Genomic DNA, 22,867 nt, shown 5'->3' with positions numbered 1-22,867 from the left:
AAATCATTTTTTTTCTTTTGAGTCTCTGCTTAAAGTTATTATGAATCTAGATTTGCAATATTATTAAAATTCTGGTTTGGGTTTTCTTTGATTTATTCATCTCTGAAGACATAGAGTCTGAACTTTCAGATGGGGTGATAGATCCAACTTGTTTTCCTGGGTTCTTGTTCTGATTTCTTCCTATCTTTGGGGTTCAGAGAGTTTGATCATTAGTGATGAGGTATAGGAACCAAAATGATGAGTTTTAGATTTGGGATACCCAAATGAAATTAGGGTTTGTGGTGGTCAGAGAGTTAAATGAGGTCTAGTGGTAGCACAAGCAGTAAAGAAATTTACAGACCTGAAAACAGATTGATAAAAGAAGTTTATTATGGGGTTTGGAAGTAAGGTTAAAGTCTGTTAAGGAAATAGTTGAAGGTAGAGATAAGAGGGCACTGGAAACAGTATTCCAGTAGGCAGAGACCCTTGGCGTACCAGGCATAGGGCTGGTATGTTTGGAACTTCTGCAAAGAAAGGGTTTTAGTTTGGCTCTTTTATAATGGGAACTTTGGCTACAAGCTGAAGGGGGCTTATGGCTGGAGTCCCAGATTGGCTCCTCCTTGGGTTTCATCTAGGGCTAGAATTCGAATTGAATTCAGTGGGTTTCAGGACTGAGCTGACCCCACCCAAATAACAAAGATAAAACTGTTTGTGCTTGGGTTAGAGTCCCCTCACTAAGGCAGAGTTGAAGAAGATTTTCTCCTTTAAGGATTTTTCAGAATTTTGGGGTTCTCTCTTCTTTCCCCCCTCAAGCAGTCAAAACTTAAATTCATTTAAAGGAAAAAGACTTAGGGCAGTGTCCCTTATTGAGGCAGAGTTGAAGGAGATTTTCTTCTTCAAGGATTTTCCGAATTCTGGGGTCCTCTCTTCATTCTCTGTGGCATCTTGGCACACTTGAGGCTCTCGGAATCCCCAAGCTTACTACTGTGGTCTGTAATTTTTTATTGTTTTAGTGCAATATTGCTTGAAGACCTTCTTTTCCCTTTTCTATTGTCTATTAGATTTTGGGCAATGAGATAAAAGACCCATTGCTATATTTTTAAGGGCCAATGTGTTAAATGAATCTCTCTTCCTAAAGATTATATGCTTCTTTTTGGAAAGTCTATATCCTAAAATTCTTTATCCAAATTGCATGTGTATAGCTAGAAAATATTTCATTTTCTCTTTATATTTTTTTTAATTCCAGAATCAGCTTATTTTCCAAAATCCAGAGAACTAATTAGGCCTCTTTACTATCATAAGTTATATTCATTGTTTCTGGTATGTTGATAGAAATTTATTGAATTAAATAATCAGATTTTGTCATATTCATTGTCTGTTGAAAGCAGTCAAATTCTTTGAATAAGTCTTTTACCATTCAACATCCAGTTTAATGCTATTTCATGTGCTGAATTCTCAAAACAAAAGCTTCTATTTAAATAAATAAATAAATACCCCCTTATATTTGTAAGTTTAACATTTAAATTTCAGAACTATGTTTTTTTTGGTAGTATTTCAAAGAGATGTAATACTGAATCTTAATTGAATACTCTTTTTAAAAAGATATTATTTTCCCTTATTTACTTCTATTATAATTTTTCTTCTTTTATTGAAATGAGGGAAGTAACCCTGCCATCCTCTCCTCAAGATAAACTTAGCTACTTATCTCTCTTTGGTACTCTGAGAGAAATTTTAGTACTCTGTAGTTAAGGCAGCCTTTTTGTCTTGCTTTTCTGGATATTTTGTGAGCAGGGCCATTTGTCCCTATGCAGTTAATTTGGTGAACTTTCTGTTTTTGGTTCTTATTGCTATATGTGCTTATAGTGCTATTAGATTGTAGTAGCCAAAAATGAGCCCACATTAAAAATTCTGAGTGGGTGGCTCTTAGCAATTATAAATGACAGTGCCAAAAAACCCAATGCTGCTATTAAAACCCATTTGGTCTCTCTAAGAGTGATTCTGGAAGGAGGAGGATTCTAGGAAGATGGTAAAGCAGTACATCAGTAAATTTCAAGCTCTTAAGAATTCTCTCAAAATAGAACAAATTTGTCCTTTAAGGTAAACATAGACTATTGAAAAATCAAGAAGACTTGGGGCAGAATAGGAACCCTCCAGATCCAACCCAAGAAGATACAAAGAAAGACCTAAGACCAGGGATGAACCATTGTGAAGTGCAAACACCAAGTGGAAACCCTTGGGGTGAGCTGGATTTGGCTAGAGCCTCAGCAGGAACCATAGAAACTTTTTTCCTCTTTGTATTTGGAGTTGGGGGGGTCTAAGTCTCAGAAGACTAAGGGAACCCTACATCAGGCCCACCTGTGCTGCAGAGACAGAGCCCTGGATGAGAAGGCATCAGCACAACCCACTGAGTACAGAAGCAGTGGGGCAGGAATGCTGCTGCTGGCTGCCAGCACTTTCAGGAGGAGAGGTTTTTTTGTTTGGGATTCCAGGTCAGAGGGGAGCCTTGAAGTAAAGCTAGAAGTACCATCGTTCTACAAAATTGGAGATTTTTACACTACTATTTCTCAATAAACAACAACAGCAACAACCAATGAACCCTACAAAGAAGAAAGAACTCAACCATAGGAACTTACTATGGGAACAGAAAAAACCGGGATTTATCTTCAGAGGAGAACACTGAAGTAAAAAAAAAAAAAAGCTTCTTCTACCCCAAAGAGTAATGGGAAATGATTCCCTGCCCAGAGAGGATATATAAAAGAACTGAAAAAAAATTTTGAGATCAAATGAGAGCCATTAAGGAAAAACCTAAATAACAACAACAACAAATCGTATCGAAGACAAGCAGGAAGATTATGAAAAAAAAAAAAATTTAGCCAACTAGAAAAGGAGATACCGAGTCTTAAATATGAAAATAACTCTTTGAAAATTAGAATTAGTCAGGGGGAAGCCAGTGAAGCTGTAAGAGACCAAGAAATACAAAACAGAAAATGAAAAATGAAAAAATACAACAGAATATAGAACATGTTATGAAAAAAAAAACACATCTGGAGAATAGATCAAGAAGATAAAATATAAGAATAAGCTGTGACCAAAAAAGAACCCTAACACAATATGCAAGAAATAATCCAAGAAAATTGTCCTAGAGTGATGTAACAGGAGGGGAAAAATAGAGAAAATCCACTGATCACCAGCTCAAAAAGATCATTGTAGAAAATATATAGGAATATTATTGCCAGATTTTGAATCCCCAGATCAAAGAAAAAAATTTCAAGAAACAAGGAAAAAACAATTCAGATATGGCTGGAACTGCAGTTAGAATTGTACAGGATTTATCAGCAGCCACCATAAAAGACCTGGAATCTTATCTATATTCACGCCTATGACCAAAAATATCATATCTAGCAAAATTATCTGTAATATTGAATGGGGAAAAAAATGAACATACAACACATTTGGAGATTACCAGGGCTGTAATGGGACAAAACTCTGTACTTGAAACAAAGATTCTTACAAGGTGCTAACTCACTGGAATTGATAAAACAATGGTTATCTAGTTTAGCATGGTGATTAATAGTTCTCTAGTTCAGTATGATTGAATTAATCTTACAACAAATAATGGTTCCCTAGTGATTGTCTTATATTCAGTATGATGAATGGATTCAACTGTAATAGAGCATATAAACTGGGACAAACTCAGCCAGAGTCAGGTTCAGAGAAGACAGAGGACTGGAGACTGGAGCTCAAGTTAGCCAAGGAGAGACATTTATTCCATCTCACACCATTGTGGTGGCTCTCCTTCACTTCTCCACTGAAATTAAGACTCTGGGGGACTGGAACAGATTCGTGGAAGACAAAGGATTGGAAGCTGGAGCACAAGCTCCTAGTCTCAGGGGGACTTCAAGACAGAGACTATCTTGGTGGTCCTCCTGCCTCCCCCACAGAAACCAAGACACATTAGGACCTTCCGGCTGGCCTGTGCCCCAGGCAAGAAGACAAGACCCTGAAAGAGAAATAAAGCATTTTGGACTTTATTGCTGGCTATTCTAGTGGTGATTACTCAGCTGAAATGAAGGCTTATCCAGAGACCTCCTGAAAACGAACCAGAACACTACACAGGACTTTCTTTCAACCAAATCTGAACTCAATAGAAAATATATAACAGCTAATATCCAGCATCAAATTCAAGGAACTATGGATAAATTGTTTATGTTTTTTTACATGGAAATGTTTGCCACATGTTTAAGATTGACACCAGCAATCTTAAGATTGGCAAAGTTAAGGTAAAAATAGCAATTATATTATACAAATAAAATGCAGAGCAATAATACATACAGAAGTATTAGAGGGAGGAGAAGGGCTTATAGTTCTGAAAACCTACTAACATTGGGAATGGGTAAAATAGGCAGCACTACATAGACCATGAAGGATAAAGCACCCTCCAAAATCTATAAAGAAATAAGGAGGGAGAAATGGGCAGGGGGAAAACAAAGAGTGAAGGAAGAATCCATGGATGGGGAAGGTTAAGTAATAGCAGCAAGGCAAGTTATGGAGCAGAATTAAAACAAATAGTTACTAGGGATAGAAAGAATATGTATATGGGGGTGGGGTATGTGTGTATGTATGCATGTTTTTATCTATATATGTATACATAAATATATTTTTGCTTAATTATAGTCTGTTTAGGGGAAGTGGGGGGATGAAAGGGGAAAGAAAGAATAAAATAAAAAAGGTGCACAGCAGAAAACAAAAGAACAACCTACAAGGAAGTAAAGAAAAGATGGACATTTGTGAATATAATTTTTCTACTATTATATATCCTTTCTTGAACTTGTAATTTATCGTTATATGTTTTGAATCCTTCCTGATGTTCTGCTGGACACTTGACATTATTCTTTTTTGTTTTGTCTTTTTTTTCTGTTTTCTTTTACTTTTTTTAATAAAATAAATAAAAATTTTCAAAAAGAAATTCTGGAAACAAAAAATTGAAATGGGCTTTAATGTTATATGCTGTTCTGTTTTGATTTGTTTGTGCAGATAGAGTCTCTATTTATAGTCTAGTGGACAAATATGTAGACAATTTGGTAATTAACAGAAATCAACTTCTTCATTCTTGTGGTAATAGAATGGGGAAGGGTAATTATAATTAACTGGGAAGGAAAATTTTGTTTTATCTATTTTTAATATTTTCTGAATTTTCAGTTTCAGAATTGATAAACCAATGGGGGGAAAATCTCATTGTACTTTTAATATAGGCCTTGATTTTAAATGTTGGTTATTTATTTGGTATAGAAAACTATAAAAATGTTGATGAATTTAAATCATAAATATCAGTGTCTCAAAACAGTTGTATACTCTGGTTCCTTACCCACAACAGTTATCTTTTTTGATTTTCTGAGAGACAGTAGGGTGAATGGTTAGAAAGCCAAAATTTAAATCAGGAAGAATTGTGTTCAAATTCCAGCTAAGGTAGATACTGCCCTAATCACTTAATTTCAGTGCCACTGTATAAAACTGCAAACTGCATATCATTGGTAGTTTTCTTCACTTGCAATTCCCTCTAACACCAAAAAAAAAAATTAAGAGTTCCAGTTAGGGAGAAAAACTTTTTTCCCCTCATTTGATTAAAATGGTGCCTCATTTTTGTTTTGTTTATTTGCTGCATTCTAGAGTGCTAATAGTCTCTAATGTGGAAACTGAATTCTAATTTTTATTTAATATTAATTATTCCAGAGTTTAAATCTTACAGAAAGTTATTCCTTTTGGTTTCTCTTTAAGATTGATGGTATTAAAACTCTTAACATTTTAATTTGTTTATGATTATAAATGCAAGGTAGAATTTTTTCTCTGTAAAACTCAACATGCTTAACCTGTATTATCTCTATATCTAATACCACTGTGAGGTATGCCCATAGACTTGGGAGATTATGGATGTCTTTGCTGATTCAGCATAGTCCAGTGTCATTATGATAAGCTTAAAAAAGATTGAGGTCATGTACCAGCCTGTGCTATAGAACTGCTGTAAGTAGTTAAATATTTTTCTTGGTAGTTTTATGCCATCTGGGAAACACATTTTCCAGTGATTCATTGATATAACATAAAAGCATAAAAGCAAACCAGTTCTTTTGGAAAGCCAGCAAATGTTCTATTTCATAAGTATAGCTAGCATTAGTCTTCAGTTTTAGGCCTTTTGCCTTTCCCAACTTTGTCAATGACTAAGAGATATCAGGAATTTTTTTTAAAAAGTTTTATTTTAACAAGATGCAGAATACATACAAAATAAATACAATGTAGTTTGGGGAGAAGATATTCCAATAATTGGGAAGGGAAGCCAAGAAATGTTTCATGAAGAATGTGACACATCTATATCATAGGGTTTCTATGAATTTCACTATTGTACTAGTCCTTGAAAGAAACCAAGGGTTCCAAAAGGCAGAGATTAGGAAATAATGAATTCAGGATATGGGGAACAGCTAGTGCAAAATCACAAAGACTGGTGATGAAGCAATATGTGGGCAAGATAATTAGGCCAATTTGGTGACACACAGAATGCATGAAAAGGAATAAAGTAGAAAACTGGAAAGATGGAAAAGGGAGCAGGTTGTGAAGAACCTTAAATGCTAATCAATGAAGTGTATAATTAATTCTAAGGGCAGTAGGGAATCACTGAAAATATCTTAAAGGAATTGTTGAAGTATTGAATAAGATGGAGGTGACATGTTCAGGCTTGCATTTGTCAAAAGTTTGCTTTAGCAACTAGGTGCGTGGGGTGGATTAGAGTTGGGAGAATGCTGAGGCAAGGAGCCTGAAATGGAGGCGCATTCACTTGTCAGACTGAAAGGTAATAAGATAATTAGGGTGGTGGAGAGAGGATGTTTGTGAGAGAGCTTGTAAAAACAGAGATGACCATGTTTGGTAGATGATTGAACATGTCGGGTTGAAAGTGAGAAGTTAGGGATGACATCTAAATGGCAAACTGTGACTAGAAAGATAGTGGAGCTCTTGATAATAATAGAAAAGCTTGGAAGATAGATGGTCTGGTAACTGAGGAGAGAGGAATGTTTTGGCTTTGGGTATACTGAGTTAGAGATGCTTCCAGTACTTGCTGTTTGAAATATGGAATGGACAGAGCTCAGTCAAGAAACTGTAGATATATTTGTGAGGTGTTTATGAATTCATAGGCCTAGAAAGAATCTGCATTTTAAAAATTTAAAAGAAAGATTCACCAGAAGTGACTGTAGAGTACCTTGCATTCTACTTCTTGTTGGCACATGTTATGTATGGGTGGTAGATCAACAAAGAAGACTGAGAGGAAGTGGTAAGCCAGGAATAATCTTATCAGGTATCACAGTGAGATCAAATAAAGATGAGAACTGATTTGAGAGTAAAAAGTCATAGAATCCCAGGGTTTTATTCAGCAAACATGTTCATTTCATTCTCTATGATAAGTGGTGTGCAACAGGTGAAAGGGAACTCTATATTTGTCTTTTTCCAGTTCATGCCTCAAATATTTCCTTTATGAGACTAGAATGGTATAATGGAAAGAGCACTATTTGTTGAATTTCTGTGTTCAGATTCCAACTGTACCTGTTACTGCCTTTGTGACTTTGGGCAAATCACTCAATCTCCCTAGACTTCAGTTTCCTCTTCTGTAAAATGAAGGTATTGGACTAAATGAGGTTCCTTTTAGTTCTGACTCAAACTCTTATGAGTTTATGCATCCTTTGTAACTTTCATTTATTTGTCTCTATCCTTCTGGGTCTCTAAATCAGTTTGTGGAAAGAGGCCTTTTTCTGCACTAGAAATGGTTTTTAGGGGTATAGGAGATAAAGTGTTGCACTTGAAGTCAGGAGTATCAGAGTTCAGATCCTAATTTAGGGCATTAATATCTGCAACTCTGGGCAAGCCACCGAATCTATCTTTGACTCAGATCTCTCATCTGCAAAATGGAGATAACAGAACCTTTCTGGTAGAGTTGCTTTGAGAATCAAATTAGATAGTGTGAAAAAAGATTTGCAAATCCTTAATTTCTTAAATGAACACTATCTATTGTTATTTTGGGCTTAATATTTTTTGGAAACTAGTGCAACAGTTAAAACTGTCTCAGAGATTGGCCCTGTTTTCTTTTCCAGTCATACATTCAGGGTCTCACGATCAGATTATTGATAATGTTACCACTCTACTTATTGCCTCTACTTTTTCTCCTTTCATTTCTCAAACCTTTGCCCCCTGGGTTCTGAAGTCATTAATAATGGACGGAAAGTGTTTTCTCCTAAGTTATCACTGAGTTTTAATTATATGGTCCGACAGTCTTTTCTCAGTCTTCATCATTCTTGACCTCTCTCATACCACTGGCCATCTCTCCTCTTAGATTCTTTCTCTTTTTATTGGTATTTGTGAATGACTTTGAAGGAGAAAGTGAGGCAGGTGGCCTTGCCCTGTCTCCTTCACTTAAATCCAATTTACTTGCATGTCATGCATGGCATCCCTTCCCTGATGCCATGGTCCTCTTCTGGAATGAAGGACAAACAACCACCACCAGTGAGTGGTTAAAATGAAACTGAGTCTATTATAGAGAGTATTGGAAATTCTTCTGGGAAAAGAGTTTAAAGATTCTAGTGCGAATGTAGATACGGGATTGGTTCATTTTTCTGTTTCTTTGCAGTGGAAGGGAAACCATGATTTGCTAACAGGAGGCTAGAAGAAAAATAATGCAAGGATTTTACTCTTAGACATCTTTCACTACTAAAGAAAAAATGCAGCTGTGCTTTTTAAATATGCACAGCAGGAGATTTCAGCAGCTTGATGATATATAGTGCATTAATGTTGAAAAGATAAACACATTTTGAGAGTCCAGGATGGGTCTTATGTTTTTATGTTAGCAGAATGCTTCCTAATGAATAAGAATGTGCTGCGGGCTTCATAGAGCCATATGGCAGCTCTTCTAATTTTAGTTGGGAGTAGATGCTTAATTTTTTTTTTCTGTTCTACATCCTAAAAGCACTGTGAGGCTATTGAACTGTCCCTGTAATAGTTGATTTAAAATACCTGTCCACAAATTGCCTATTATCATTTCAGTAATTTCCTGGCTTTGTGTGGATCCGTACATTTGTGTTTGATAATCATCACACCAAGACTCATTAATTTCCTCAATATATAAAAGATTTTTAAAATTGTGTTAGTATTCTTATCTGAATACAATTTGTTATGGAGGTAATTAGAATTGTGTTTTGTCTCCTGAAAAATTTATAGTTTTCAAAATGAGTGACTTCATTAATTTTGAAGCAAGAGTTAATTATAAAACTAGCACAAAAAGTATGTTTAATTTTAGTCAAAAACTTTAGTACTTGAAATAATACAGCTAGAAGAAAATAGTTACCTTCATGCTTGACCAAATATGAGAGTAACTGATAAATTATGATGCTATGACCTTGCATTACTTGTTTCATATAACAGCTGATGGATAAAAGTTAATTTTACTTATTTTTAAATGGTCAAGTATGTTAGTATCATGTTATTCCATTCATATCCTTGGTACTTTTTTTTTTAAGAGATGTGTAACCTAGAACACATTGCTTCTGACTTTTAAAAATGCAACTTCATTTCAGTTAGTTTTTTAGAGCTGGTATATGTGATCCACAGAACTGTTTTTTAAAAATGCATTTGGACTATAATGGTTTCTTTCTTTTTAAGAGGCAAGAGGATTGTGTTGCATAGAATTTTTTAAATCTTCCAAATAATCAGTGGCAGTTTATACTGCTGCTGTGACAGAACAATTAAAAAGGATCTCTCTTGAGCTTTGACCTATGTGCTTCCATTCTGATAATTTTTGCAAGAAAAGCCCCTGGGTTTATGTTCTCATTTCATAGTTACTTAATAAACAAATAAATAAGGCTTTAAGATGTTGTACAATTCAATAACAGGTATAAAAATTGCTATTAGTTAACTTAATATGTAAAAGGGAATATGAATGGCTTTCTATCCCTATGAACATGATTTCTTGTGGGCTTTTTTTTTTAAGATCCATTTTCTTTAGTTAATTTTTTTGCTAGAGGCCCAGATTCTGATCTGCTATTCACATCAAAAAAGAAACTGAAATTTTACTTTCAAATTTATACACAGACATGTCAGTGATATAGAGCAATTTAAACCAGATGCTTTAACAATATCATTGTCTGTTTTTCCTTGAATTTTTAATTATTTGTGCTGTTAGATCACGAATGCTTTTTATTCACCTCTCCCAGGGAAGGAAGGAGGCATAATAATTACTTGTATAAAAAAATAAACATATGGAATATAATATTAATGCTTTTTTCCCATTTGTGATGTGACTCATCTCAACATGTTCCCTGAAGAAATTAGATTTTGTTCTTTGCATTGAAACTGGAAATCTAATTAATTTGTATTAGATTTCTGGATTGTAGGTAAAGAGAGGGATCAGGAAGGTATTGTTTCTTTAAGGAGGGGACAGGCTAGAGAACACAGTAGAGGCACCCTTGACTACTTCTTCCAATCTTGGTCTTTTATTGGAAAAATAATGCATGTTTTTAAAAGGGGGGGGGATCACTACACTCATTTGGTGGTTGTTCTATATATATTTGGTTTGAGAGGAATACCTGAAAAAAATAATAATAAGGAATTAGAAATGTAGAAAAAATTAAGAGGAGGAAGAAGGTACAGAGATGAAAATTCTTTTCTTTGTTCTAAGAATTCAATTTTATCTTCCCTTTCTTTGAGTTCAGATTTCCATCTATAATATAATAAAGTGGTTTCATGGCAGTTTGAATCTCATGGATAAGCTTTCTTTTTATAACTCAGATATTCTTGCAAAAACAACAAGATTCATGAATGTAAAATATAGAAAAATAAATAAAATTTATGATCATAGGAATAATTACTGTTTTGGTCAGTATTTTGGTCATAGTATTGTTATTCCTGGGAAAGAATAAGCTTATCTCAGGATTTAAGACTATATTTGATAAATGAATATAGCACATGCATCATTAAAATGCCACATGATATAATTGTATGAATGCACATTTAGTTAATATAATAGTAACTCTCAAAGGGACCCTTTTTTTCTTTGTAAATTTTCAGCCTAACCTCAGCATTGAAGAGATAGTAATTACCTTATGTAAAATATCCAAATAACACAAATTCAATGTCAGTTTAATCTAAATATAGTTACATTGGTGAGGCAGGATTTCTTTGTTGTGTCACTTTCCATTTTTATTAAATACAATAAAAGCAACAAACTTCAGTCAATATAAAATTATATTAAAATTACAAATCAAGTGGAAGTGTAGACATATGTAATACAGCAAATTATAGTCAGAGCAGTCATGAGGAGCTTGGAATTCTTGAAAGCTCCTTTCCATATCTATCTACCATTTATTTACTGTATTAGTATTACAAGTCAATTTATTCTTGATAAAGTAAAATCAGTACATCTAGGGTCTCGTCCCATTTTTGCCACCAATTATCTATATGACCTCTCAAAGTCATATTACCTCTTTGAGATTCTGGAACTATTACCATACATGTGAAATAAAGAGATTAAACCAAATTATCCTTATTATTAATTCTAGCTCCAAGATTCTATGAATCTAGGGCACATTTTTCTTCAGGTTATCCTTTAATTAATATTTTAGCATTTTTAAATATCCATATTTCTAGTACATCAAATGTAACATAGGAAATATTCCTCCTTAAGGCATCTCTTGAATTTTTTTTTCAAATCATTTAGACTATAGTTCATCTACCAGCTTTTTTTCACATATACTGTTACATATAAAGAAAGTTTTTAAGTGATCTCTCTCTAATTTTTTGTAAACAATGTTACATAACGCAAATTTCTTAGGAAATGTGCTTTGATATGGTAGGCTAGATAGGATACTACTTTTTGGGGGGCTATCTTATTTCCTACTCCTTTACAGCTCCCTCTTTGTACAAACAGATACTCTAATCCCCTCACTCCAAGAACTTTTCTCTGTGTTTGATGATAATTTCAGCTCCTATTAGCTTAGTTATCATTTCTATTCACATTATTCCCATATTTCTATATTCCGTTTTAATCTATTCCAAGTGTCTTCACCACTTTGCCTATGTGGCATATGAAAGATAAAACAATTAAAAAAAATTAAAGTTCAGTCTTCTGAGCATATTGGTTTATTAAGCAATGCATACCAATTGTCAACAAACCAAAACCAAACATCCTCAGCTTAGGCCTCGACTTCCCAATACAGGCAGACAGATTTTTATATATTTAAAACAATTAAATGAGATAAATTAATTAAAAGGAAACAACCAGGATATATTAAGTAATCCAATTTCTCTTTGGAGGAAAGATTAGTCAGAAAAAGAAGAGTCCCACTCCTCCAATAATCTACTCTGTAAATGATCAAAGGAACATGGAAACGATTGATTGGCACAGGACTAGTTTTCATTTAATAAGATAAATGGGTTGCTTGAGATATACAACTGTAAGAAAATTCAGTCTTTAGGTCTGACTGGGTTTCTGGTTAGCAAAACCTACGTCCTTGATTAAGGTTTTCTCTCAATTTCCATAGCTGAATAAAGTTTCCTCACAGGATTGAAAGTGAACTAGACCCATAATTGAATAGAAAGATCCAGGATTAAGTCACAAGATGGAGTCAGTCTCTGTTCCTTGATTCCCACAATTAACCACTTGCTGTCTTAATCTCTTAAAGTTCCTTACCTACTGGGCATTTTGAACTGGATATCTCATGGATATCTCAACTTAATGCATACAAATTTATTATCTTTCCCTCCTCCAAAATCCTTCTCTCTTGTGAACCACTTTATTTCTCTCAAAAACACTGGTTATTCATATTTACAACTTTATTCATCTTTACCCAGATTTCCACATTTCCACTCCACACTTCCAGTCAGTTGCCAAATATTATTTTTACATCTGTGACATCTTTCGCTATCTAGCTCTAGTCGTATAGCTATCACCTCCTTTTCTTGTCACCTAATTGACTTCTCTTGCCTCAAGTCTCTTCCTCTTTTATCCATTATGCAGATAACTATCAAAGTGATTTTACCAAAGAGTTGTATCTCTGTTCCTTAAACGCAAGTGTCTCCCTTATGCTTCTGGCATAAAGTACAATCTACGTATTAGGAACTGAAGTCTTTTGCAACCTGGTTATTTCTGCCTTTCAGTCATATATTATACATTATTCCTATTTACCCCTTCTCTAGTCTGGCTCTTCTGATTTTCTTGCTGTTATCTATACACAACCCTCCATCCTGATCTGCACATTATATTGCCCACCTGGAAGATACTTGCTCTCTCCTTATCTCCAACTCTTAGAATTTCTGCTTTCCTTCAAATCTCTCTTCACGTGTCACTTTCTATAAGAATTCTTTCTGTCCCAAGTTTATTTCTAACCTCTTCCCCATTATCTTGTATTTATTTACATGTTTTCTTTCCCTATGTTACATAAGCTCTTTGAAGGCAGTGATTGTCTGACTTCTTTGTATTTTTATGCCAACATTTAACCTGGGTTGCACATAATAAAAGTTTAATGAATGCTTTTTAACTTGAACTCCAAATCTTCTTTCCCATTCTTCAAGATTGAGTTTTAATTTCACTTATTTGAAACCTGCTGATATTCCATATTAATATGCAGAGTAGACCTCTGATCACTTGCTTTAGTGATTATGTGTTTTAGCACCTTGTTATTCTTTCAATTGTTTCAGATTTCTTAGTTTGCTCTCAAGAATCTTATACTACTTTTATATCCTTCCCATGTAACATGTGCATTGAAAGCTTGATATGGACCACCCACTCTCTTTCTCAAAGTAGGCTTGCTCACCTCAGTTTGCCTTCACAATAGCAGGGTTGGGTTCTCAGAAAAGTACCACACTGCTATATTCATTTTCTTATAGTATAAGGAAAATCTTATTGTGAAGGAATACTCCCCAGTATAAATCTCAAATTTTTCCTCAGAATGATGCCATCATTAAATTTTTAATATAAACATTTAAAGAAAAAGACAATAAATAAAGCATCCTAGATGCTGAAAACATACAGGACAAGACATCACAATCCACCCATAAAGATTCTCCCACCAATGTACTCAGTTTCCATTGGCAAGAATGGGCAAACACTGGATGGTTAGCATCTGAGTAAGTAATTCACAACTCTAGGCTACAGACCTTGATATCTTTGGCATACTCTGTAGCCACACCACAACAAAACCACTTCTACTATTGTCTAGTGTTCTTCACTGCTCTCCTATCATTTTTTTTCTACTGTTGTTAAACTTATGAAACTTTTACCTATTTTCTTAACTCGCAAGGGGCCTAAAATAGTTAGTGTTTTTATTGGCTTTACATATAGACTGAGTGCAGAAGAGTTCTGTATCATTCAATCATCTCTCTGTTAGCCCCACTGTCTGGATATATGAGACCATACACCTTTCTTTTTGCTTTTCCTTCTCATGGCTGAGAGATCAACAAAGAACAGCAGGCCCTTCTGAAAGGCATTAGTCCCTCAATCCAGAGAGCTTGAAGGCGCTCTCTCTCTCTCTCTCGCTCTCTCTCTCTCTCTCTCTCTCTCTCTCTCTCTCTCCCCCTTTCTCTCTCTCTCTCTCTCTCTCCCCCCCCTCTCTCTCTCCCCCCCCCCTCTCTCCCTCTCCCTCTCCCTCTCTCTCTCTCTCTCTCTCTCTCTCTCTCTCTCTCTCTCTCTCTCTCTCTCTCTCTCCCTCCCTCCCTCCCTCCCTCCCTCCCTTCCTCCTTCTCTCCCTCTCTCTCTTTCTCTCTCTCTCTCTCTCTCTCTCTCTCTCTCTCTCTCTCTCTCTCTCTCTCTCTCTCTCTCTCACACACACACACACACACACACACACACACACACACACACACACACACACACACACACAAAACCCTCCCTCCCTCCCTTTGTGGCAGTGACTGATTTCTTCCTTCAGCTTTATCTCTCTCCTACCCCGCCCTCGCTCAGTTCTTCCTTTTTCCCCTCTATTCTTGCTCCATCCAATGTCTTCACTGCTTTCAGTGGTTCAAATCAGAAATTCCTTCTTTGCCTGTGCTTTATGCAATTAAAAAAACAAAAATCTCCTGGATACTTTCCCTTCTGATTAGTTATAAACCAACCAGTTCTTATTTGATCATGATTTCTGAGTGGTTTTTCAAGAAATACCCATAACATGTCTTAAAAGTTCTAAAGTGTTATCTCATTTAAATTCTTGGTTCTTACACCTAGAGGTTTTACTCAATTTTATCACATCTATCTTTCCATTTATTAGGATTTAGTTCTTACCATGATTTATATGCAGTTATTTATTTCCTTTATTTGATTGTTTCTTTTAAAATGTCAACCTGGTTTCTTTTACTAATTCTATTGTGTCACCTTAAGAAAGTCACTTCGTAATTTTTTCACCAAGAATGAAGGGATTGAGTTGTCTGGTCCAAATTCAATAAATATTTAGGACAAGCAATAATTGATGTTCATCTTCTTTGGAAAACACTATACATAGTAATGAAGAAATAGATTTTAGGTAAAATGGAGATTGCATGCTTAAATAGGAGATAGACATATATATGTGAAATATAAAAATATGAAATAGTTTGAATTTTGTAAGAGATTTCCACACCACATGCCATAGAAATCTTAGTGAGCAAAGTCATTACTAATTGCTTAATCTAGACTTGGACCTTTACCTGTTCATGATTTTCATGTTCTTCTCCTACCCCCATTAGATTGTGAGTAGGTTCTTTAAAAAATGCATCTTGACTTCACACTTTTCTTGCTTCAACTGCTAATATCTTATGTTTCAAACTGCTTTGTATTTGAAGTTATCATATAAATTGTTCTTCTGATTCTAGTCTTTTTATTCTTCATTGGTTCATATAGTGCATTCTACTAGAGGCATCTCAGTGACACTTGCCTCCTAAACATAGCCTTTTCATAACTTCCTTATCTCTTTCAAGGAAGGTCCTTTTATTTATTTAGATTCTCAATATCAAAATCATTCTAGCCTGTTTCCCCCATGCCCATCAACCACCTTGTCCATATTAAATTCCTTGTTCTGTCTTTTCAGTTTTCTCACCTCTGTTCCTTTCTCTTACATAGTCATCTTCGAGAATGAAAGGCAAAAACAACTTATATAGTCACCACCCTCGTTCATATCTTCATGATTTCTAAACTATTCAGAAGTTTCCCAATGGATCTCATTGTTTTCAGTCTATAATATAACCTATTTTCTACACAACTTCTAAGTTGACATTCTTAAGGCAAAGTTCTGATGATGTCATCCTATTATACTTACTTAAAAACCTTCAGTGACTCCCTTTGCCTCAACAATTAATTATAAGTCCATCTGGTAGGCTTTTCACAATATAAATCTATATTCTTCCCAAAATGGCCTGCCTGCTCTTATCTCATTGTGTGTCTCTTGAAATACCAAGCGTCCTTCAAGGCCTGGTTCAGGGGACCCCTTCTAAGCAAGGCCTTTTATGATTCTTTCCCCTAGTTGTTATTGTTTTCTTTTTCTCTCTCCCCCAATTTTGAGTTTACCTCTCTCTTTACTTTTGTAAATGTAAGACCCTTGAGGGCAAAGACTATATTTCATCTTTGTCTTTTCACCCCCAATTTCTAATTGGGACCTCAAATATGGTTTTTCTCTAATAAAGTCCATGTTGAATAACTATGCTGGCTGTTATGATTGACCATTGATATTTTTTAACTAAATGTAAGGAAAAAGACTAATTTTTTTTCCCTTCATAATAATTCCCATAGATGGAAGTAAGAAAGATTCACCTTCCTGTGAAGTAGCAATGGTGACACTGAATTCTTTGAGGGTTAGAAATGACAAAAGTCGGATTCCTTTTTACTAGAAATCATTAGGGATTTGGATCATAGGGAATCAGATCTCTTCCAGGTTATTCTAAATATGACTAGAAATAGGAAACTGATATCATTTTCAAGTAACAATTTGTATGTAAATTCTGTACAGGTCACTAATCATTCCTAAATTACAACAGAAACCAAAGTGTAGCACTTTTTGCCTTTTAAATGTGACCTTATGTACTCCTAGAAGTACTATTCACTTCTAAACAACACAGCTTCAGTTTAGATGCCTCTTGAGTAAAGACTAATTGTGGCAAGATATATGAAGTTTTTGCTATCTAGAGGGATTCCTAGGAAGAACTAACTAGGTTGAAATCTTCAAACTCATTTTATCTGTGGCCTAAAATGGGATTTATATACCATAGTCCAGAGGTAAAAAGTTAATGCACCAGCTCTGCTTCTAGTACACTTGTCCCAATTCAGTAATAGTGAAGATATGCTTTTATTTTTCAAATAACTCTCTAGATCCACTCAAGATTTGAAAAATCATTACAATAAAATATTAACTGTCATTTTATCCTTTTAAGATCATTGTCATGTAATTCATACTTATGTTTGTTTCAGAGAAAGCAGCGGCTGCCAATGTAGATGAAGTACAAAAGTCAGATGTCTCATCTACAGGTCAAAGTGTTATTGACAAAGATGCACTTGGACCAATGATGCTTGAGGTAAAACATACATTTTATTTCTGTTTTTAATAGCTTGAATGTAATGTTATTAAATTCCAGATGAAAGGAACTAAAGTAGAATGGACACATTTAAATTAACTTTTGTTATTTAGTAAGAATACTGTACTTTTGAAACCTTTGGATCAATAGATCCAAATTTCCTATTTCTAGTGATATACAGATCTGTTTTTTAAGAAGTGTTTTTTTAGGGTTGTTTTTAAAGTAAATTTAAAAGCAATACTAAGTTATTTCACAGTTCTCAAACTTTTTGGTCTTAGAGCTCCTAGAAATTATTGAGAACTCCTCAGAGAGCTTATGTTAAGGTAGGTTATAGTTATTAATATTTACTGTATTAGAAAATTAAAACATTGTAAAAGTATTGTGAAAATAGTTCTGACTTTATGGACGCCTAAATTTGTCTCTTATTCATACATCAGAAACAGGTGAATACAGTGTTTATCTGTGTTGTGGAAGAATTCCATATTGAGTGTACCCTGACTTTCATGAACTCATAGTTCAAAGTCTTTGCCCTCATATCCTACACCCTCCAAAAAAAACTAAAGCCAGCAGTCAGGGATGGATACCACAATAATAAAAGCACTGAATTATGGGTGTATGATTGAGCAAAGTTTTTTGTTTTTATTTTTGTGTTTATTTATTTTAGACTTGTGCAATGTTGTAGGTTATATAGATAGTTTGGTTTTCAGAGAAGCATCAAATTAATATTGATTTTGGAATTCCTTGTTCAAAATAATTTTACATTAATTGCAGTGATAGAGAGGGTATTTTGATTAGTTTTCTCTGACTGTCTTGCATTTTATGTATATTATGTATTTGGTTATATTCATGTGTGGATGTGCTTAGTGGGGGGGGATTAAGACAAAATCAAAGCAAAGCATTATGTTTTTCTATACTTTAAAAGTTTTTACTTTGGTAGATCTCAGAAAAAGATCAGGAATGAAATACTGAACATAAAAAAATCTTGGATAAGAATTATCAAAGCAGTATTTGACCTCACCTGTTTGGTTCTTTATTAATATTAGTGTTGTTTCAGAGCACCAGCCTTGAATTCAGGAGGACCTGAGTTCAAATCTGGTCTCAAACCCTTAACACTAACTAGCTGTGTGACCCTGGGCAAGTCACTTAACCCCAGCCTCAGGGGGGAAAAATATTAGTGTTGTTTAATTAAAATTCTTCATGTAAATCCTAAAACATCACCTTTCAAATCATTAACTAGTATAACATTAATTAGTCTTCTAGTAGCTCTGTTACCTTTTCCAAAATTAAAATTTATTTGACATATAAGCCATTGATGAAGTGATAGAAAAAATTAAGTGCTTCAGAAGGCTAGACTGAAATATTTTTGGAAATAGTGATTTGGATAGATAAATTTTGCCATTATTCAAGAAAACATACATGGTTAATTTATTTAATATGCAAATAAATTTTTCTATTACATCTTATTTTCCAGTCTGTTTATATGCTGATTTCTATTTTTAGCAATAAAATGGGTTAATTGTTGTATTCTTCAGAAACAAAATCATAATTTTGAGCTAAAAAAATCCTTTTGTATCATATTCAGTCCCCTAATTTGACAGAAACTAAGGCTTACAGTGGTTAAACAATTTTTTTTCAGTATTATAGTTAAACAGTCACAACTTGGTCTAAAATCCATGAAGAAATAGTTTTTATGATATGTCTATCCAATATTTTCTTCTGAACAATATTTTTCAGCAGCAGTATCTTAAGAGTAATTTCTATTAAGGAGGAAAAAATAAATACTTGAACCTCCCTTTCACTGGCCAATAAAAGTAATGCAAGAGTGAAGTCAACCCAATTTTTATTAATCTCTTCATTGCCACTTGTTAAATCTACCTAGCTGTTGTAATTACTGTGTAGTTAGTGGACATTAAAAAAATGCAAAAATGAGTCAACTAATTTTGGAGATATTTCTGTATAGTATAAAGTATTTTTTCAAATTAAAATAAATTGGCAATTGTTGATTGTCATAATTTAAAGCATTCCCTATAGCTTTAATTTTTTGAGAGGATAGTTTACTATTTGCTACATGCTTTTTAAATTTTTTTTTTGCAATTACATACGTTGTCAACATTCATTTTTATAAGATTTTTGAGTTCCCAATTTTTCTCCCTCCTCTTACCCAAGACAGCAAGCAATCTAATATATTGCCTTCACAAATAAAAGCCATCTCCAACCAAGGAAAAGGAAAAATCTTTCTCCTGAGATTAGTCTCACATTACCCACTTCCTGTTGACATTTCAAACTGGCTGTTCTGAAGACCTCTTACATTTTCTGTGTCCAAAACAGGTTTATTATCTTTTCCACCAAACCCACTCATCTTCCAAATAGACTTTTTTTTGGTAGAGCACACCACCATCCTCTTGGTTTCTTAGGTTCCTAAACTTGATGTCCTCTCAGTTCTCACTCATCCCAACCACATTTACAATCAGAGATTCCATGCTGCCTTTGCAGTACCTTGTGTAGTTTCAAGCTCCTCTCCTAGCTGTCAATTTGTTTTAAGCCCTCATTACTTACCTGTGGAATGGCAGCAACCTCTCTAAGTTGGTCTACCAATCTCATTCATGTCCCTTCCCACTCAAGTCCATCTTTCACAGAGCTTCCAGAGTATTATGCATAAATCTGACCATTTCATTCCTTTTCATGTACACCAGTGACTCTCCCTATTGCCTCTAAAATCAAATGTAAACTATCTTTTAAAGTCCTTCACAATGGATTCCCAGCCTATCCTTCTATCCTCGTGAAAGATTACTACTCTTTTCTCCAGATTCTTTTTTGTTTGGCACAGATAATAAGCCATTTTGTCTGCCTTTGCATTCTGGTTATCCCACATGAGTAGAGTGAGCTCTCATTTCTACCTCAGAATTTTTCCTTCAAGATGAAGCTGAAATATTTTCTTCAACATGAAGACTTTCATAGTGCCCTCCCTCATTACCATGTACAAGATTACATTTAAATTTTTCTTTATTAATTCATATGTGCTTTTATATATACATGTCTCTTTCTTTAAAATCTTAAGTCCCTTGGGAGCATCTAGGTGGCACAGTGGATAGAGCACCAGCCTTGAATTCAGGAGGACCCCAGTTCAAATGTGGTCTCAGACACTTAGCACTTCCTAGCTGTGTGATCCTGGGCAAATCACTTAACCCCAGCCTCAGAGGGGAAAAAAAATGTTAAGTCCTTTAAAAGAAGCAATTGTTTCATTTTGGGGGTATCTCTTTATTAACAACATCTTACCCACAGTTGATGCTTAATAATTGTTGTTTCTTGATTGGTGGACTAACCATAATGCTTTAAGTCACTTCTTAGTGGAATTGAGTTCATTAATTAAATAAATCAGATTTCAAAATTGTAATTTCTGTTATCATGTAAAGTCAACCCAGGATTTTTTACTTTCATCTTTTATTTTTATTTTTGTTTTGCTCTTTAACCCAAGTACCTGTAATAGCAAGGGTTCCATATAGATTAAATTTTAAAATTTAATGCTTGACTCCCGTGACTTATGGTTCAAATTTAAATCTTTCCCCCTCTTTACATATCATAAATTTAACAGAGAAAAAAAAACTTGTTCTTGGTAAGCTATTCCCAGGCATAGATGCATAATCATGCTTGCATCATTAGCATTGTTGTTGCTAAGCAACAAAACTGAATGTCATCTATGAGTTTTTTGTTGGGTTTTTTTTGAGAATATCTTAAGTGAGCTTTTTAAGACACATACTGTTTCTGGAAATAAACTGTTTCTTTTAGTCATGAGACAAAAGATATAAGTGTAACACATGCTTTCAAAAGTAAACTAAAGGATTTTAATTATGAAAATCTTTTTAGTACATGTTTGTAGCAACAAGTATGAAAAGGATGCTTGCTATATAACTGACTAACCAGTTTTCCTTTCTGTATCTTCATCCTCCATCACACATTAAAAAATTCCATTCATTAAGTTTCTTACTTCTCTTTTAACTACCCTACAGTGTAGCAAGCTGGATTGCCATTCCTATCTCCCATGTGCTATCTCCTTATAGATCTACTCTGAGTAATAAAAAATATTAGCATAAAGCCCCTCCGTTAGCAAACCTAGGGACATATAATTATTAGCAACAGTTCTTCCTACATGTTGAGAAACTTGCCATAACTCTAATACCTGGCAAGAAAGAAAAAAGTCTCTTATAAATATGGTAAATTTTCCAACGATTTGTAACTAGAATTCATCATGAGTATGTTTAGCTAAGGATCTTCAGGCTGTAATATTAGTTAATTTATTTTTTCAAATTATGGAGCTTATAAAGACTGCAAACTTGTATCCTATTGGTTTCGAATTGAATAAGTTATTAATTGCTCATGGAAATACATGAGTCTCATTTCAAAAATACAAATAAACACTTGAATATTAAGCTGACATTCTTGATTTTATGGAAAAATTAGAAAAATTAATATTAATCATGTAGACCAGAATAAGGGAAGCCTCAGTTAATTCCTCTCCCACTTTAGGTTTTTTTTTTTTAATGGAATCTGTATAATTTAATCTGTAACTAGTAAAACTGTGTTAATGAAAATTAAAAGAAGTAGGAGATAGTTAAAGGAAATGTACCTCTTCTATGAAAGTGTGAATTGAGTATTTCACTTGAAGTATAGTTGCACATTTCTTAAGTGCATATGAATTTACAATGCATTTTTATTAACAATTTGTCCTTTCTCTTTTAGGCCCTTGATGGCTTCTTCTTTGTAGTGAACTTGGAAGGTAATGTTGTATTTGTTTCTGAAAATGTGACACAATATCTAAGGTATAACCAAGAAGAGCTGATGAACACAAGTGTATACAGCATCCTACATGTAGGGGACCACGCGGAATTTGTAAAAAACCTGTTACCAAAGTCTTTAGGTAAAGTATGTCCTTTCTTTTTTTTAAATTCCATTTTTGTTGACTTTAGTTAGAAATATTTGCAATGTCGATTTTTAAAGGAATAATCATAGAAATGATTGTTTTTAAAGTATATGCTTTAGCTCTTATAAATTCTCCCTGTATGTTCCATATATTGTAATTTAGAACTTGTACTTTATTCAGGAAAGCTAAGGAGTGCAGTAGATAGAGCCCTGAGCCTGTCATCAGAGAGATCTGAATTCAGATACAGTTCCACTTACTAGTTGTGTGATCCTGGACAAATTACTTAACCCCTATTTGCCTCAGTTCATCATCTGTAAAATGGAGACATATTAGAGAAGGAAATGGCAAACCACCCCAATGTCTTTGCCAAGAAAACCCCCAAGACTTTGTCATAGGACTGAACCTCAAGAA

At 34.3% G+C, this 22,867-nt stretch overlaps 1 protein-coding gene and 1 long non-coding RNA gene across 2 annotated transcripts in view; one reads left to right on the top strand and one right to left on the bottom strand.

Moving 5' to 3' along the window:
* Nucleotides 1–22,867, top strand: part of NCOA2 (nuclear receptor coactivator 2) — a 285,798-nt gene that overhangs the window by 194,642 nt on the left and 68,289 nt on the right. Inside the window, 2 exon segments of the mRNA XM_074278854.1 lie at nucleotides 17,435–17,538; nucleotides 22,276–22,453. Coding sequence (XP_074134955.1) covers nucleotides 17,435–17,538; nucleotides 22,276–22,453 — 282 coding nt within the window.
* The window catches only part of LOC141549369 (uncharacterized), a 58,936-nt gene that overhangs the window by 7,152 nt on the left and 28,917 nt on the right, over nucleotides 1–22,867 (bottom strand). The gene's annotated exons all lie outside the window — the stretch shown is intronic.

Source organism: Sminthopsis crassicaudata, chromosome 1, assembly GCF_048593235.1.
Source record: "Sminthopsis crassicaudata isolate SCR6 chromosome 1, ASM4859323v1, whole genome shotgun sequence".
NCBI classification, from domain to species: Eukaryota; Metazoa; Chordata; class Mammalia; order Dasyuromorphia; family Dasyuridae; genus Sminthopsis; species Sminthopsis crassicaudata.
The sequence above is the reverse complement of the archived record's forward strand: the minus strand, read 5'-3'. Positions and strand labels throughout refer to the sequence as shown.